This window comes from Apis mellifera, linkage group LG6 (genome assembly GCF_003254395.2).
Source record: "Apis mellifera strain DH4 linkage group LG6, Amel_HAv3.1, whole genome shotgun sequence".
Lineage (NCBI taxonomy): Eukaryota > Metazoa > Arthropoda > Insecta > Hymenoptera > Apidae > Apis > Apis mellifera.
In genome coordinates, this window is record NC_037643.1 from 6,102,398 (window position 1) to 6,121,751 (window position 19,354).

A 19,354-nucleotide genomic window follows, 5' to 3' on the forward strand; every position below is an offset into this window, starting at 1 on the left:
AGCGACAACAACGGAACTTCCGCGGGAAGTTTGTCTTTGATGGAGTAGAAAACAAGAGGTTCGATATTTGTATTCCGCGAGAACCGTGAGCAATGTTTCTTCTTGACACGGTAGAATTTCTATTTTCGAGCCGGGGATTGAAAGCAAATTGGTGTTTCGCGTTGAATTAAATTAACATTTTCGCGATATGTACGGCGAACTTTGATGGTTGTAATGCGCATTCTCTGACAGAGAATGGATGAAACGAGACATTAATGGATATTCCATCTTTATTTAGCCGTTCATAATTCGGTTTAGAGAATCATCAACTCCGATAACTCTTGGTAACGTAAAAAGTAAAAAGAAGCATTGCTGGGGAATAATATGTCGTACGTCGTAGACATATCGAGACTTTAGTTTATTATTTATAAAATACTATGATCAAGATTTACAATTGACTTTCCAAAAAGAAAATTTCAAATCGAGAAGATTTAGAATAATATACAAACAGAATGATAAACAATTAAATTACCAAACCTTGCTGTATGCTTCTCGAAATAAATATTCATCGTCGTTTAAAATTAATCTAAAATCTAAAACTGGAATATAACAATAAGCGCGTGGAGAATGATGAAGAATTTCCATTAAAACGCGCCACCTCCTCGTAAACTCTATCCGTTCCATTTCGAGCAAGAATCCGAAGAGTGTCGACGCAATACGATAAAAGAAAAAAAAACCTACTATCCTTTAATTAATTTCTCCAATCCTCGCGTAAAGCGAGGGTAATAGTAGTCAAAGGACAAAGAGTTATAAACGTTCTGTGTTTCGAAAACGAATGAAACCAGTTTAAAGAAATATCAAGGAACTATATTCACAATTCAGAAGAAGAACAAGAAGCGTACTCGACAAGCGTAACGACAAAGCGATTAACTCGCTCGAAAGAGTTAAAAAAAAAAAAGAAAGAAAAAAAAACAAACAAGTAAATAAAGTCAAAGGGATATCGGAGGGGGTTTAAGAGAGAACGCAACGTGAAAAGTTCGATGAAAGGAAATATAGAGGTATTAAAGGAAGAGGATGGAGGAGGGAGGGGGAAGAGGATGCGGCAATAATGGTAACACCGCAAAGAATAGTTTCTCTGGATCCATAAAGAAATGCAGAAGCGGGACCGGAAGAGAAAGGGAAGTATCAAAAAGGAAGTAGATATGGATGCTTGGTAACCGAAGAGAAAAAGAGAACGAGAGAGAGAGAGAGGGAGAGAAGAGGAGTGGGGAGGGCGTACGTATTACGTCAAAGGCTACATCGTCGGAAACGGAAGTGAGGTGATGCTTATTCAGTCGGAAGTTGCAACGGAGCTTGCTGGCTTTCACAGAGAGGAGGGGCTCCGGCGGTGGAGAGAAGCGAGGAGACAGGAAGGAAAAGAGAGAGGGGGGGGCTATAGAGGAGGACCTATCGGCCGGAAGGCGTAGATACTCTATCTATCGTGGTCGCGATAGATAATTCTCTGGAAAACTCGATAAAACGAGTTTCGACTGTCGCTTGTTCATCGGCCGAGCACGAACATCGAAAACCCTCCACGCCACACGATCCATCCCTCCCCCTCCCTGATTTTTCTAATTATAATTGGCCATGTACTCGATTTTTCAGATATATATTTCTCATTCGATTTTATTCTAGTCTTTGGATTAATCGAATCGAAGATTTAAGGGGGAGATGTGATTATTAAAGTGATAAAGATACAGTTTTATATAAAGTTTTAAAGGATTTTAATGCTACTATATTGGACGTGATCGACATTCCACGAATAAATTTATATGTAGTTTGACTATCATTGACTCGTCGACGATTTTTATTTCTCGAGTCGATCCATTCCTCCCCCTCTCTGGTTTTTCTAATTATAATTGGCCATGTACTCGATTTTTCAGATATGTGTTTCTCATTCGATTTTATTCCAGTCTTTGGATTAATCGAATCGAAGATTTAAGGGGGAGATATGGTTATTAAAGTGATAAAGATACAGTTTTATATAAAGTTTTAAAGGATTTTAATGCTACTATATTGGACGTGATCGACATTCCACGAATAAATTTATATGTAGTTTGACCATCATTGATTCGTCGACGATTTTTATTTCTCGAGTCGATCCATTTCTCTCCCTCTCTGATTTTTCTAATTATAATTGTACTCGATTTTTCAGATATGTATTTCTCATTCGATTTTATTCCAATCTTTGGATTAATCGAATCGAAGATTTAAGGGGGAGATATGGTTATTAAAGTGATAAAGATACAGTTTTAAAGATTCGAATGGTATCTATATTCCATTATTAAGGATTTTAATGCTACTATATTGGACGTGATCGACATTCCACGAATAAATTTATATGTAGTTTGACCATCATTGACTCGTCGACGATTTTTATTTCTCGAGTCAATCCATCCCCCTCCCTGATTTTTCTAATTATAATTGGCCATGTACTCGATTTTTCAGATATGTATTTCTCATTCGATTTTATTCCAATCTTTGATTAATCGAATCGAAGTTCGATTTAAGGGGGAGATTATTATAGTATCTATATTCCATTATTAAGGATTTTAATGCTATATTGGACGTGATCGACATTCCACGAATAAATATATATATATATAGTTTGACTCATTTCGTCGACGATTTTTATTTCTGGAGTCGAAGAACCGATATCCACCAACATTCGAATATAAATAATAATTATAAGTAAATAGGCTGAGGCTGTCTATTTCGTGGCCAAATATCGACGATACTCGAACATGTTGGCTATGATACAGATAGATAGAATAACGTTAAACATCTCAACGGACAGAGATTGAAATTTCCGATAGTCATGGAACGAAACGAGTAGACGGCGCGAAAGAGACGTTTCACTGGCTGACGGAGGCGCCAAACTTGTGTGGCGTGGCGAAGCGTGATTAATATCGAGATACGATTTATTCATGAGGGATCGTTTTGTTATGCCGATCGAATTTATGGTTAAATCGTGTGGCGTTCACGTGTCTCGTCGAAATCGAGAGAATATATAGCTTAAAGATCGCATTACAAACGTGACTTAACGTAGCTTCTTGTCGCGAGAAGATAAATGTTTTATCGTTGTTTTTCTTCTTTATATATTCGATGTCTTTTTATTAATAAGTCGTATAATTTTAGAGAACTCACGATATGAGAGTCTTGGCACGATTCGCGTATTGGAAATTTAATGAATTTAAATGTATGCATGACATCGTTTCAAAGATAACATTGGTGAAAATTTTTATTGCATTGCGAAAGATTCTTTTAAAGGGAAGGAATTTGAAAATTCGTTTATCGGGACGATGTTATCGATAAAGAGTGATTTCCAGCTATTGTAGACGTATATAATAAATCTCACGTTGGTGTTCAATACATTAAACAGAAATTTATCATCGTCACTGGAACACTGTCAGTGACGCCGCCCAAAGGTACGCGTCAGAGACAGGAATGATAATGACTTTTCGCTCTATACTTTTCAGACAGGGATAATGGCGTTTCCCCGATTGTGCGATAAAAATTACGTAAATCGAACGAGATTGTTCGAGTATTGACGCATTGTATTATTAAATCTTTCCCTTTTTTTTAAATCAACTCAATTACGAAGTGGATATATTTTAAGTTACGAAATAAACGAGAGGAATTTGAATAAAAATTGGGGACGACTTACCTTCGTGTAATTTCTCCAGAGTTCCGGCCGAAACTCCGACAAATAGGAAGACGAGCCAGAGTAGACCAGCCATTCTTCTCAGCCACGTTCGATTCCTTGACGTATCCATCGTGCTAACACTCAAACACTGAAACAGAATTGAATTTTTCCATGTAGAAAGAAAGGAGGATCTTTGAATCCAGTAGATATCGATATTTTCTTGCGAAATATCTTACAACTTTACAAATTAGAACAAGATTAAAAAAAACTTTTCTTCAACTATTCGAATACTTCAAGCTGTCGTCAATTTTTTAATAACAATAATAATATATTTAACGACCAAAATTCCGAGAATTCGAGAGAATCTTTCGAAAAAGAGAGAGAGAAAACGAAAGAGTCGGCAATCGGCCAAGACCCACCCTCCTCGACGCAGTTAAGACACCGTCCGTGAAATCACAATTCATCGGTTCCGAACGGTGTCAAAACCCCTCCCCTCCCTCTTTTCCCCAAACTTTTTCCCACCACACCCTCCCAGATCGAGGTAACGGCAATAATGACAAACGATACGAGCGCTAGGTTGTTAACATCGCTTGGCCCCCCTTGGCAAAATATGTTTTTATCGATGCCCACCACCCAACACCGGAAAGGGATGCACGTGGAAACTTTCCCTCCCACCCTCTCTTCCTCTTCTTCGAACGAGTTGCGGTATCAATAACCAGTTTTCGTTTCGGCGAAAAAGCGAGCCGAGTGTGTCTCTCTCTTGAACCGCGAACCGGATATCCTTCGAGGTGGGTGGAGGAGGGGAGGAGATCTGAAGGATATTTCTTATTGGCCAACTTGCGGATGTTTCTTGCGCCGACCAACGAAAGAAAATAACGAATGGTACTAATAGAGCCGTTCTCGGTCGCCGGCAAACTTTTCCCTCCCCCTCCCTCCTCCCTCGACGAACTCTCGTATCGTGGGGACGAACCCGCCCCTCGTAAATCAAAACTTTCTCACCTAAACGCCGCGCCCCGCCAAAGGGGATTATTCGTGCTCGTCGAACCTGGGGGAAGAGGGGAGGAGGGTATATTTACCCCACCAACCTGAGCTTTTCTTTCTTTCTCTTCTTTTGCTTCTATTTCGTCCGTTTTATTATTCATTCGACGAGCAATATTTTCTTCTGAAGTTTCTTTCTTTTTTTCTTTTTTTTGTTCTTTTTAAATTGACAGGGTAGTTGATTGAAAATGATGACGATGATGGATGGATCCACGATTCTGTGACATTTTACTTAAATGATATTTATTTGATGAGAAAATTGAAAGGGTCGTTCTAGGTTTCTAATTTTTCATTGGTGGGAGAATGATAAATTTTTTGGTTGTAATTGAATAGTATATTGAAACGAAATATAGGTTATATTACTTTTCTATTCTTAAATTCGTAACACTAAGTTATGTAATTATTATTTTGGAGAGAAATTTGATACTTTCTGTTCATTGAAGAGGGGAAATTTTAATTTGAAACAGGAAAGAAGTTAATCAATTTAATTTTAGAAATTCATAATTTATATATTTCGTTAAAAACGATTGTTAAAGATATTTTTAGTTACAATATTTATTCGTTCGTTGTCTCGTCGAAGCTACAAGCATGACAAAATTAAGTTTCAAACTTGGCGCGACAATGTAGCTCGTTTTTAGTTGCTCATCAGATCTGATTCAGGTCTGAATCAGAAATCCTCTTCTCCGCCACTGGCGTTTACCTCAATTTCAAAATACGCCCCTACTCGACAGTCTAAGAAGCAGTCTACAGGCAAAATTCGCACGTGCAACTTGAAAGCGAGAAAATGCGCCACTTGCGAATTTTTTATTTAGCTTCTTCTTCTTTTTTCAATACCAATAATATCTTTAGATTTCACCCGATGATTTCGAACAACAACGATTATCGAATAATGCAAAGTTGGATGGACAACATATTCAAAAAATAGAGTAAATTAGATTGGAATTGTTCGAGAGATAAAATTCGATTGTTCAAGGATTTTAAAAAGGAATATGATGAAGGCGAATAAAATTTAAAGATAAGAATAATTAAATTCTAAATATAACATCATTATCGGAACCGCCATTTTTTGACGTCAAAAAGTAGACGAAGTGGACGACTAATGAACGTAGAAATATGGAAGAAGGGAGGAGTACGCATCGAATTCATTATTATTAATTATAACTAGCCCGGAGATGGTAATTACTCTACTTCCTGAAGGTGAAATCGGAGTAATTGCATGCGGCGAGAGAAGAAGGTGAGGATGGAGAAGGATGAAGAGAATGTCCACAGCATCGCTGAATAGATGAAGTAACGTTTCACACGTTTCTCTCAGAATCGGGAAACTCGATTGCACTTTGAAATCCTGATGCAGACTCAGCGTACTAAAACCGATCCGCACGATCGATTCAACTTAACATCATTTATGGAATTTCTACAACTTGGAACTCATCCTTGAAACTGTGACTTTTTTAATTTTCGTGGAACAAAACCGTGTATTTTTACTTGACAATCATGACATTAATCTGAAGAATGAAAGAATCTTTATGTAATAAGCTCGATTGAATACATTTTAAAGATTTGTATTTTGAATTATTTCAAAAGATTTATTGAATATATAAATAATTTAATTAAGAAATAAGAAAAGCAAGTAATGTAAGAATTCCTTACAAGGAATTAAAGTGGTGATGATTTCATTGTCGAAAATGAAAATTGAATTCTTTATCTTTCATTTCAGCAACTCCTGAAATGTCGGTATATCTTGTCGTCGTTTTATTGCATTCCAATGAGAAATATGCCACCGGTATTACATACATCTCTATATTCCTAATTCTATTAAAATTCTATTTAAATTCTTCAAATTTCTATAATATCCGAGTGGATTAATATTAGAAAAATCGGCAAATAAAGAAGTAAATTAATAACGACGATAATTGTTCTCGATAATGTTTTACAAAAATTTCCAAGAACTATAAAAATGTTTTCGAATGTTTTCAAGAAAATCAGTGTCATAACGAAAAGCAGTACCGGTCACTCTGCCCTTCTCGACTTGAAAGCACGTCTCTCTCTCTGGGAATGAACTTACGTTAATTGATTAATCGAATCAGTACTTTGGCGGTAGCAAAGTAATTGGAAAAGGATGCGAGCCTCGAAGGCAGTCTAGCTCGAAGTAGCAGCCACTTAGCTACATTGCAACAGGCATTAACGATAACCAAGTTAACGAGAGCTCGATTAAACCGATTTAGAGACGAAAGGACGAACGGCCTAACGTCCGCCGATCCTCCAGACTCTGCCTTTAATCTTGCTCCATTGGCCTTCGCGTATAATCTCGTTGCTTAATTTTTATTTGCCTCATGACTATTCAAAAGACACTAAAATTTCAATATTATAGATATATCTGAGTACGTATATTATCTTACAATTCTTCTAATTGTATCCTACAAACATTTAGATGTTTAAATCGACCAAAAAATTATCACGTATTTATATTTATATGAACCCATCGATATTTTTTATACGTAAAATAAAAGTAGAACACGCATAGTGTTATTTGCAAGACGAAACAAATCTATGTATATATCTAGATTCAATTTTAATATCGATCCTCCGCATCTCCCGATGGTCCTTTTTCCGCCCTTTAACGCATCTCTGCGGACCTTCTCCCCCCATAAAGAAATGCCACCCCTGACGATTTTCTTCCTTGCAACGTACAGAGGACTAGATGATCCGTGACCGTTGGCACGGCCATCAAAGGCCAGTTGTCCACGGGCATGCCCTACAATTTTAATTTGCCCGAGCGACTTTGACTCTCTTTCTGGCGGAAGGAAGGCGGAAGGGCAAGAAGAGGGACCTCTCGGATTTCAATTTCGCCACGAAGAATCCCCCCCCTCGACCCTCCGGGATAGTATAGAAATGCGGGACAAGAGGGAACCTCCTCGAGTGCACTCAAAGTTGAAGGACGCTCAGGATCAATATTTATAATCCCGATTCTGGACCGGCCTGTGCAGGATCCGTGTCTGGGAAGACGAGATTCGTTCGTTTCCTTCCGGCCAAGTTAAATTATCGCATGGAGAAACTATTTATCCCGCGACAGTCTTTGTGGCTAATGAAGAGATTTGCAGGGAGGGGAGGGTGAAATGGTTAATTACCGTTTTATCAAAGGAACAGTTTTCATTTCCGTGATTTTCCGACCGAGGCTTTAAAATGGGGAGGATTTCTGCTGATATTTAAGAAATTAATTAGCGGAAAAATGCTAGCTTCGCCGACGAATTCTTAAATTAATATCTGGCGCGAATTTTTTAGTCGAGGAATTTTTTTTAGAGGGGCAGTTTTTATGACGTTTGTTGTTCAATCCATGTTGCTTAGTATCTCGTGTCAAAGAAATAAAGAAGTTGCGCGATGCTCTTTGTTGGATTAAAAAGAGCGTTTTCGCGAGGTGAAACGTTTAATATTTAAATTATTTTTGCAACACGCGAAAGCGACATACGAAATATGATAATATCGTAATCCACGTTCTTTCTTTCTTGAATTTTTGTTGTTTCATTCTATTCATTTCTTATTCTCTTCGAAGTCTAATAAAAAAAAACGCTGCACTTCTTCAACTATTCGTCTTACAATTTAATTTAGAGGCGTGCAAAAAATCGATCAAATAAATAGTTTAATACACGAACGAAATTTACAATAGCTTCTTTGATAAAATTAACAATACAATTTTATCCACTCGCAATAAAGAAGAATTTGGAGCAATCGACCCGACTATTTCAACTTCTGCATCTTCGAAAAATTACCAACAAACGAAATTTATTAGAAAGATAAATTCGCTCGCTAAAAAAAAAACTCTTCTCCGCCCCAGTTGTTCTATTTATTCTAGCAAAATGCCATTTCCATCCCGGCTTATTAACCCGAAGATCCAAATTCTGCTTTTCGCATCGAGGCCCCGCCTCGTTAACCCGATTGCATCGAGTGGCGTGAGAGATCAACGTCTCCACGGCCGAATTCGTCCTTTGTGCAATTCACCGATTGTCGAGTAAGACGTTCCAGTCCGATCGGTGGATTGCAATCAGTATGTTGGGTTGCGGTTCCAGCGGTTCCACCTTGGAGCGGAAGCTCTCTTGGGGGGGTGGAGGTGGCAAGGTGCGCGCGCGCGCGCGCCACGTTTAAAAGAACGTAAAAGGACAAGGCTGGCAGTTAAGTGACTCTTTGAAGTTTCTGAAAGCTGTGCGGTTACGCTCGACGTACACGGACTTTCATGGGGCGTGAGGTGAAAAGTGCATAAAAAGCAAAGTAGTGGGAAAGCATCTCCTCGAGGATAGACAATTTGCCGTCCCTGTTACGATTTTATCGAAGCCGGCAACCATTTTGTTACGGGTATTGTGTCTCTCGGAATTTTTGTCTTTCCTTCCCTTCGACGGAAATTTTCTCGAGGCGAACTCTTTTTTTTTTTTTTTATCTTGCGTACGATGAAGAACGAGGAAATTCATTTTATTCGAGTTATTTTATCAAGCTTTTTTTTTGCAATGAAATTATTTTGTTCGCGTTTGAAATAGGAACGAGATGGAATGGAAATTTTATATATAGGGGAATGATATTATTTTATTATAATCGTTTGAAACGAATCTGTAATAATTTTGTTTTATAGGTAAATATCTTTCTAGGCTTGAATTTTTGTCGGTAAATAATGATTAGCGTGTCTTGGGTTAATTAACTGTTAATGACGAGTATGACGGGCGCAAACATAACTGTGGGGATATAACGTATAAACATGCCGCAAAGGATGAAATACAGTTATGTTGAGATAAATTATTTATCTGCAGCCTGGCTGAGGTTTATTAGCTTAATACAAGATTAATGAAAGTTATCTGTACGTGGCATTAATAATATCCCGAATTTATTGCTAATTATTGCTAATCTTCGTTATGATCATCGTGTACAAACTAAATAAAGTAAAGTAAAGACAAATTTTAGATATTAAAAAGGGGAAAAAGAATATCAAAATAACAAGACATTTATTTTAATCTAATTTCAAACCACTCGTCTTCCTCTTAAGTCCATTTCAATCACTAGATTATAGGCAATTAAAAAGAGAAAACATTGAGAGATTTGATACAATACCGAGATTTTATCTTCCAAAGTATTATGCCATGTCATTATCGAATCTCTTTACAAGGGATTTCTTACGAAGTGGGAGCATCGAGGAAAAGTCTCGGATTTCGAGCGAACAAAAAAACAACTTTTGTTTGTAAGGATTTTGAAGCACGTGATTCGTCGTTAAACGAAGGGTCGTCGTCTTTTTCCCTGAAATCGCAACGAACCAGCTCTCCTTATTACAACGATTCGAGGGTGTGGTTGAAATCTCGAGGAACACAAGGGCTCCTTTCTTCTTTTTATCCCTCGTCTTCGACAAATATATATATAAACCACCTTAAAAATCTCGCTGACACGTTCAAATTATCCCCAAATTATTTACAACAAGCTGAACCCTGTATAAACTCAAACAAATTACGAATTACTTGAAGAAATGAAAGTGAAAGTGCAAATACAAGTTCATCAATCTCTTCAAACTGTATAATAATCTAACCTCGATGCGATACGCAAATTCATTAAGCAAAAACAGGCGTAACAGGTGAGAAACGATCTCTATTTCCTCCTCCTCGAAACGTGGAGGATCGATCAGGAACCCCTTCTCCACCCCTCGACGGGACAACTCGCGCTGTTCGACAAGTTCGCGGTAAGGCTGTTAGCGGTGAATTTTCACTCGGCGTGGCTAATGCCGGGGTAACGGCGGTGCTCTTACACTGTCAAAGGCCCACGGCATTTTCAGTTTTCAGCCACGCGCGACGACGTGATAATCGAGTGTGCTACGCTTTTAGCCATAATGGGCAGGTACACGCGCCCCCAGCACCGCCGCTGCAAAGAGAGCGGCGGCCCTCGAGAGAGAGAGAGAGAGAGAGAGAGAGGGTGGAGGCGCGTTGGAGGAAGGGGTTGGTGTACAAGTGCGCGGTAACCGAGTTAGTTACTCGGTAGATTGCGTTCACCGGTTTGGTGACGAGATTTTATGACGATCCAACGTGGCGAGCTGTGTCACCTTCAGAGACACAGCCACGACGCCTCGAGCCTCGAATCGGGGGATGGAATTAATTTTGGGAATCGAATCTGTCCGTCTGATTCTATTCTCCTTGCACGATCGGTGTTTTATATTGGATGCAGCGGCTGAGGAGAGTTTGCAGTTTGGGGAACTTAATTTTAACGGTCCACGGGCGATAATTGCGAGTTGGGGGGAGGGGGTTGTTCTGTAACTAAAATAGTTTCGAGAGGGAGGAGTTTTACGCGTTGTGAATATTTCGCGAGAGTTGACGATGTCAAAGCAATGCAGTTCTGGTGGGCGAATTTTGAGCGGTTATAATATTCTGCTCCCATTTATTTTTGGTTATCGGATATTTTATTTGAGCGTAGATATAAATGTGGTAAATGTATTCGTGAGATGTAGACTTTTCGAGTGCAAATAATATGGATTATGAAATTGCCAACGCATTTTCAGATAGATAGTTTAAAATATGTATACTTATTGGATAGATGATCTAATTGTGCTAATATTGGTGAATTTTCTCTATTTAAATCTTCTTTCGAATAATTTTTTTATTTACCTTTGATTCGACGTCGAAAATCAAGTTAATCTTTCCCTGCAATTGCAATTTTTTTTCTCGAGCGTTATTGTTGGAAAAAAAAGAAAAAAGAAATGCTAATTTCCATATAGCAGGTTATTATAATCCATGAAAATTGAGAAACACGAGAAACTATCGAAAACGCGGACGAGCAACGGGTATTTATCCACGTCGTAACTTCACAATCCATTTATATAACGAACATACCCAATTTAATGACTCGCAGAGGCGTTTACGTTTATTAAAAGCCAGGGAAGAGATGATAAACCATTAATTTCAATTTATATAGGAAGTTTCGCTTCCATTTGTCTGGTAACATCTGTCGTTTCTCTCGAAAATACTACTAATCCGCAGACATTTCTGAACATCTGCTACGGACACCAAGACTTTTCAACTATTGAAAATGCTCTTCAACTTGCAATCGTTAATCTCCACTCTATCATCGTACCTAAATGGCGCGAACTTTAAACTTTATGTCGTTCCACTGTTTTGTTATTGCGTTGGAAAAAGTATATATATGTATCGAAAGGGAGAGGAATATTTGGAAGAAAAAAGTGTCCATTTGTAATGATTTATGATATCACGAAGATGGCAAAAGAGAAGAAGAATTTCTTCCTTTCTTTCCTTGTAACTTTGCACCAAGTAGTTGTTATTTCTTCTAACTCTTCTGACTCTTGTTACGATATTAATAACAATTTTAAATCTAAATTGAATCGAGGCAATTGTTTAGAATATCTTTTAAACTACTTTTCTATCGATACAAATATAATATCAATAAGCGATGATTTAAATGAGAAAAATAATATTTTTATAAAAATTTCGTTCAACTGTATCCACTTTGCCTGATAAGAAATGAGACAAAAGGATCGGTGGTTCTTTTCATTAAATCAACGAGGAAACTGAAGGAGATAGGCAATATAAAAAATAATTATACTCGTAATCTTCCCCCCCATTCCTCAAGAAATGCAGGAGAGGAAAGAAAAGGAACAGAGATATCGTATTTCATCAACAAACAATTAAAAGAATTTAATATCGAGAACGGCGGATGACCGATCGCAAGGGAGATCGCAAATGAGTTTCCGCTCCTTCGAGTGGTTTCTCCCCTGGAACGGGGCAACGAAATTACAATACGCAAATAGTCACGCGTAATTGCCAATATCGGAGCCAACCCCGGTATTTTTTAAATGGAAAAATATTACGATAGCCTTTTATAATTGAATATCCCGCGAATGTTCGAGAATCAATCGATGGAATACATTTTCGAAGCGGACGAGTAACAATTGAATTTAGAATTTTTCCCTCTCCTCCGTTCTATTTTTTTTTTCTTCCTCCACTCGTACGCGTCAACGATTATTAAATTCTCTTAAACAATTCTCGGATTCTCTCGAATATTCACAACACACACACATACGTTCTTTTCTTTCTCGTACCATCCCTCGTTTCTATTTTCTCTTCTTCTTCTTCTTCTTTTTCGTTCCCTCTCCTTCTTTCTTTTTCCTCTTCTTTTCGTCAGACTGATTCCACTGACAATATAATTTGATTGCTTCCGCGCAAGAGGGTGGTTAATCCTCGCGGGTCAGTGAAAAAGCGGTTTAATCCGCTGGTGTCCAAAATTGCACGATAAAGACACAAGGGAGGGGGAATGAAAGAGGGATGATGGACAATGCTGATCGAGAATTTCAAGTTTTGATGTTTCGAAAATCTTGAAACTCCGTCTGATAGGATTCTATTATTGATACTCGAGAAAATAATATTTGGCAAGCATTGAGAGGAACTAGGAGAATAAAATAAATTTCCGTAAAATTTTTATCCTATCGTTCATCCCTTTTTTGAAAAAAGATCATTAGTCATCGATGCAAAGGTTTGGAGAAAAAATTTTCCATGAAATTTTAATAAGAAGTCTGCAAATTTATCGATAATAAATTTTTAATCGTTATAAATAAATTTTTCACTATTTTATTCCATTAACAACTTCTTCTTTCTTCACTCCTTGAAATTTAAATTAATTATTACTTTGTACTAATAATACTGCATTAAACTGTTACTCTTAATTCCATCATAATCTCGGCTGCAACTTTGCATAATTCAATCATCGTGTTCTAAATAAATCAAGTTGGAAAGTCATACGCACTATATAATCTGATACGTGCATTAACCAGATTTACACGTCTCACGTCTGCGATTTATAGTAGCCGTAGTAGTTTTACTCCCAACAACGCGAGCCGGTTCGCGTGATCTAATTATGCAATCATCACCTATAAACAAATTTCTCCGAGCGAGCCGGCAATAAGCGCAACAAGGCGAAACTTCATCCCGATAACTCACTTTATGGAAACGGACAGCAACGTTATTAAAAGTTCGTGGGACGAGTCGGTCGCGAATAAACGCGACCACGCTCGTCCCACGATTTATTATTATTCGAAATCTATTCCCAATGATAAACAAGGATTTATCTTGACGCTCATATCCTCTTATAGAAGAATCTTTTTACGAATCTTCTCCCCTAGCTTCCATTAGAAACAGTTCATTTGTAACGTTCTATTAATTTAAGGAAAAATTTAAAAGTTAACGCAAATTGTAGATATACGAACAAAATTTCTCTCTCGAACCAATAAATATACTCAGAGATGACAGAACAAAAAGAAGGAAATCCATCTCGTCGTAAGAATCTCCATGGAAAATGGATGGAGAGGGGATGATGACGAGGACAAAGGGTGTTGGAAGCTTCTCAAAGGAGCGAGACCCATCTCTCAAAGGGTTGTTAGGGGATAACAGGATAACGGAGCAAAGGTATGTATCGAGGTAAAGGGATCGTAGGTTCCACCCTCCTCCCCTCCCCGATGTCAGACGATGCATTAACGCGATTAATTTGCAAAAACTCGATTCCTTCGATTCCTTTTCCCTTTCCATCCACGTTCGCGACTACGTCCTTCCCTCCAAGAAGACTCTCTCTTCTCTCAGTTTCTACGTTGCCTTACGACCTGCCCCCCTTTCTTCGCAACCCCTTCCATTTTCCGGCTCGTCGCTTCGATTCTGCTTCGTTAGCGGAAGACCCTTCATAGAGGATCGAACGTACTTTAAAAATATTAAAAGTGTACGCTCGCTGCTTGAACGGCCTGCCTGTCCTTTGTTACTCGCTGATAAGCAGCTCTTCCATCCCTGGAAAGTAAGTTTTCCTCCTCCTTTCCTTTTTTTTCTCAACGATCGCATCTTCGTTACGTGCATCTTCGTAGCATCCCCTTTTCTTTTAATTCGTTCTTTTCAGAAAAGATATCGACATTTTCATTTTTAAAAAAAAGATTGTTAAATTAATCTGATTATTGTCCGTGATGATTGATGATCACGGATCATTTCTGGAAGTTGAATTGAAAAATATATCGGTCGAATCTGCAGATTGATTATCAATCTGGGCAATCGAACAAGCGCACGCCGATCGAATTAGCTCCTTCGGATTGCCGCTTGGGATTTGGGGGTAGGGAGGCGTTTTGCCTCGTGGCCACGTGGTGGAGGATATTCGTTTATCATTCATGGAAGGCCTCCCGACCCGTGTACATATTTGATCGGGTCGAAGAACGCCCGTCAAAATTGCCGTCTAATTTCGGTCGGTTAGCTAATAGGTGTTTAAACATTCATGGAGGAATTTTGATGCGGTTGTTGCACACGTGAAACATATCCTAACCGGTTTTCCAACTGGTTGGAATTGCCAGGTGAAATTGAATTTCAATATTCTATGAAATCTATGATCGTGGAGAGATCGGTCGCGATACAATATACCTGGGACCGTTTATCGCCAGCTCGATCGACTGGTGATGATCACTTTCCAAAACGTTCCAACAACGATGCGTGACAAGTTTTAGAGTCGCGCAGTTAATTGATCGCTTGCCACGGATTGGAGAGAGATAGGGGAGAAATGGTTGGAGAATTGGGTCAATATTGTCACTAATAATCAGGCTTGAAATTGTTAAGAAGGTTAACGCGCCGGTAAAGGAGATTAACTATTAAAAGCGTAATTGGTAATTATTGGTAAGGTAATTGTTAGTCAGGCTTTGGTAAATATGAATTAACGATGGATGGTTGTTCCGACAGGAAAATTAGGATTAGATCGTATTTATCCTGATGATATTGTAAAGAATATTGGAATATTATCAAGTTATCGTATGTTTCTTAATCTACATTCCGCCATATTATAATGTAATATTAATCCTTACGATGCGTGTCATTTCTTTTATCGCACCAAGCTGCATTTTAAAATAACGTTAGCAAACCATTTTATCATCGAAAATGATTTCCACGCGACTTCTACATTGCTCCCTTAAATAATTATCTTAAATAGATTAACTCAAAATCTCTTTCTCGATTAATAACTTCCATTTTCCTCGAAAGGAAGAAGAAGAAAAAGAAAAAAATAATTCAACGCGTTATCACGTCTAAATTATATTCAACGCGGAGGGTTGGTGGATCCCTCGTCGGAAAAATAATACGGGACAAAAGCCGCGGAGGACCAGAGCCGAACGAGAGCGCATAAAAAAAAAGAAAAAAAAAGAAAAACGAACGAGGCGGATCTCGATTCGACCCCGTCGTGTCATCCCCATTATTCCTTTCCGGCGGGAAAATAATTCCGCGTTAATTTATGAAAACGAGTCGACGCGCGTCAGTCCGCCGACACCCAATATTCCTCCCTCCCCCTCCCCCGCTTTATCTCCAATTTCACTCGGGCTTCGAGTGGGCGGCCTCGTATCGCGGCTTCAACGTCGACGCCTCCGCCTGTTTTTCACAAAAAAAGGTGGAAGCAACCGGGGACGGTAACGATTCCGTTAACTGGGTCGTTTTACCGCTGCGTCTCCGCGCCCGATTTATGCCCTGTTACGTTTTAAACTTTACGCCGGCGATAACGTTGCGCTACGTGGAGGGCGGAAGTAGGGCGATACCGGAAACGATTCTCGGGAGGGAAGGGGGCGAGCGCTGTGGTGATGCGCTTTTGGAAATTGGATTCTATCGGTATGAATTGTAACGACGCTTTTCGTCCGCGTTACAGTTTGCGTGAGATAAAAGGAAGAAGAAGAAGAAGAGAGAGAGAAAAAAAAGAGAATTTTATTCCACGAAATGAAAAACAATTTCTTTTTTTGAATGAAGAAATTAAATATATTTTGGTATATTTGTCGTGAACGAATGTTTATTTAATTTAGTTTTCTTGAGGAATGAGAATCGGTAAAATTGAGAGACAGTTACAGATTCTACATTTTTAAATGTTTTAATAATTTTTATGAAACAAAAAGAAAATAAAAATATCTATATTTCGTACCATACACATATTAATGCCGTTAAATATGTTTATGAATTTCCATAAGGAAGTAAAACTTAATGGCGTCGTACATACACCGTATAAATACGTAATTTCCCATCATTCGAACCGTCTCTCCACCTCCAACCCTCTTTCCCTCAAACATCCGCGCAATTCCGCGACATCTGTAACGCTCGTCGTGCTGCAGTCTCGAGCAGCTATTGTCGCCAATAGTCGGATAATACCGCAACGGCGTCATCGCGAGCGTTTCGTGTATACGAGAAAAGAAATCCTTGGGATTTTAAACGGCGCGATAACGGAAGGGAACGACGATCTCTGGAAAGTTTACGTCTGGGATGGTAACGTCGACGGCTTCGTTCCGGAAGTCGGTGGAAAGAGGGGCGCGCAGTCAACAGGGCTGTAAACTTATCGGCCTTGTTGTCTGCCCGAAAAAATTACATTTCTCCTTTGAGAGTTTGTTGAAAATTTATTTAATCGTTAGAGAAGGAATTGTTTATTGAACATATAATCCAAGGAAAATAACGTGACTTTTTGTAATTAATTTTACAGTACAGAAATTTTTAATACATATTCCAATGTAATTTATAAATATTAATATCATATTTATAACTAATTATTAATTCATCGACGAAGAATTGAAGATTCTTAAAATATTTTCTTTTAAAGAAAGGGAAATTGATGGCTCTCGTTTCGATATGAAATTATGTAATAATTTTTCAATTATTTGGAGATAATGAAAAGTCGAATTTTTCCACCCAATCCACGCGCGAGCTTCGTAAATCTTTTTACACCGGCCAGCTTTATTTCGCATTTATCGTTGCCTCGTATAATTCGTCAATGATGCAGTAAACAGAGAACGAAATAAAATGGCCAGCCACTTCTTTCTATCATCGTCGCACGAAACATCTTCGATTCTACGTACGTAGAAAAATATAAGATTCATGAATTATTTTTTTCACTTGAAAAAAAGTTCCTAAAATAAATGAAAACTAATATTTCAAACTTTGCTTTTTCAGAAATAGAATACGATCTTTGTCAAAAGTCGTTCCAAATACCACTGCAAACATCCTAAAGTGATACACTCCCTCCGTCAAAAGAAATCCACCCCCTTAAAGTAGAAAAACGTTTTGTACATATAAGTATTACAACTATAACTGAGTGATGGTCGAAAAATCTCTTTCATAAAATGTCCATCGTGTCCATTCGCTGTTGATCGAATTCAGGGTTTCTGAATAGCCCAACCCCTCACGTGCCCGGCGGCAGTCAAATCTGATGGCATGATTCATCCCTCGACTTGTTATTTTCGCATTTACTTGCTCGTCCTCCATCCTTCCGATTTCTTCTCGCCGTATTGTATAATACGAGACGAATATCAAGATATTGAAATGATGGAGTATTCAAGATATTCGCGCGATAATGTCTTTGTTTATGAACGACTAGAAAACTATCGATCAATTTGCGTGGCTGGTTAATTTGACGGAGTGGCAGCCGACGAATTTTTGCATTTCTCTCGTAAACAAGCTAGTGATAGATAGACTTGACGATATTGTTCCGGCCTGAAATTCTCCCCGCCGACTCTTGCTCGATTCATCATTTAATCGTGTGCGTCACCACGTTTCGTTTCGTTTCCTCTTCAGTAGAGGACGCGATTGTTTCGAGATATCAGTTTTATAAATTTTCTATGGGATGGAAAATCTTTTCAAAATTTCATGTATCTGATACACGATGCATTATATTTGAAAATTATAAACGGAGAATAAAATAAAATACTCGACAATTTATGAAGCATAAAGTATATATAAAATTTTGGAATTTTGATTGAATTGAAAATTTAAATTTTCAAATATATATTTGTCAACGTAGAGTTACAGAACAATACGATTTTTTTACAGAACTTTTGTTTGCTCGAACTTTTTTTTTTTAATGTTGTAAAATAAAAGAAATGGAACGGAATATAATCCAAAATTCAAATGAACGAATTTACAATAAAATTATCAAAAATTTATATATTGTAGTTAAAAGCATATATAGAATTTTTTTTTATAGAAAGATCTTCTATAAAATATCGATATATTGATAATGCACAGCAAGAGTAACAAATTAAAGATGTCGCAATTTTCAATGTTACCAATCAAATGCCAGCTAACATCCAAGAATTTTTCTCTTTCCATTAAAACGATCCACTGTGCATAATGGACGAAAAGATTGTCCTCGAGCTAGTGGTAAAAACTTGAGGGAAAAGTCTTTTGTAAACTAAGCTCGCCTCTTTTCCACGATTAAAAGAAACAATGAAACGATCGAAGGGAAGGGAACCATCCTGTCCCTTTCACGAAAAGATTTCAAACGAAAGGTAAATCGACCTCTCTCTTTTTCCAAAAAAAAAAAAAAGGAAACTCTTCTCTTTCGCGCATCTCATTTCCCTCGCGTCGACTTTTATACGCGTCACCCCTAATTGCGCCATCCTATCCTATCCTCCCTCAAATTACCCCTCCCTCCTCGCCAAATCCATTAGACGATAAAACGGACAATACATTTTTAATTAGCCCGGCCCATCCTTGTCCAACTTCTATCCCTCTTGGATCTTATTATTCAATGAATTGTTAATTCGACGTCTGTTACGTCGAAAGAATAATTCGTTAAGGGCGGCGGGAATCACGAGCGTCCCTCCAAAGTTCGAGGAGGAAGAGGAGGAAGAGGAAGAGGAGGGAGGGA

At 38.2% G+C, this 19,354-nt stretch overlaps 1 protein-coding gene across 2 annotated transcripts in view; it reads right to left on the bottom strand.

The window, feature by feature from the left end:
* The window catches only part of LOC408896 (semaphorin-2A), a 503,815-nt gene that overhangs the window by 236,461 nt on the left and 248,000 nt on the right, over window positions 1-19,354 (bottom strand). For both annotated transcript variants that reach the window (XM_016912661.2, XM_006562478.3), the window contains exon 4: window positions 3,686-3,812. In XM_016912661.2, coding sequence (XP_016768150.1) covers window positions 3,686-3,812 — 127 coding nt within the window. The remainder of the gene's footprint in view (window positions 1-3,685; window positions 3,813-19,354) is intronic.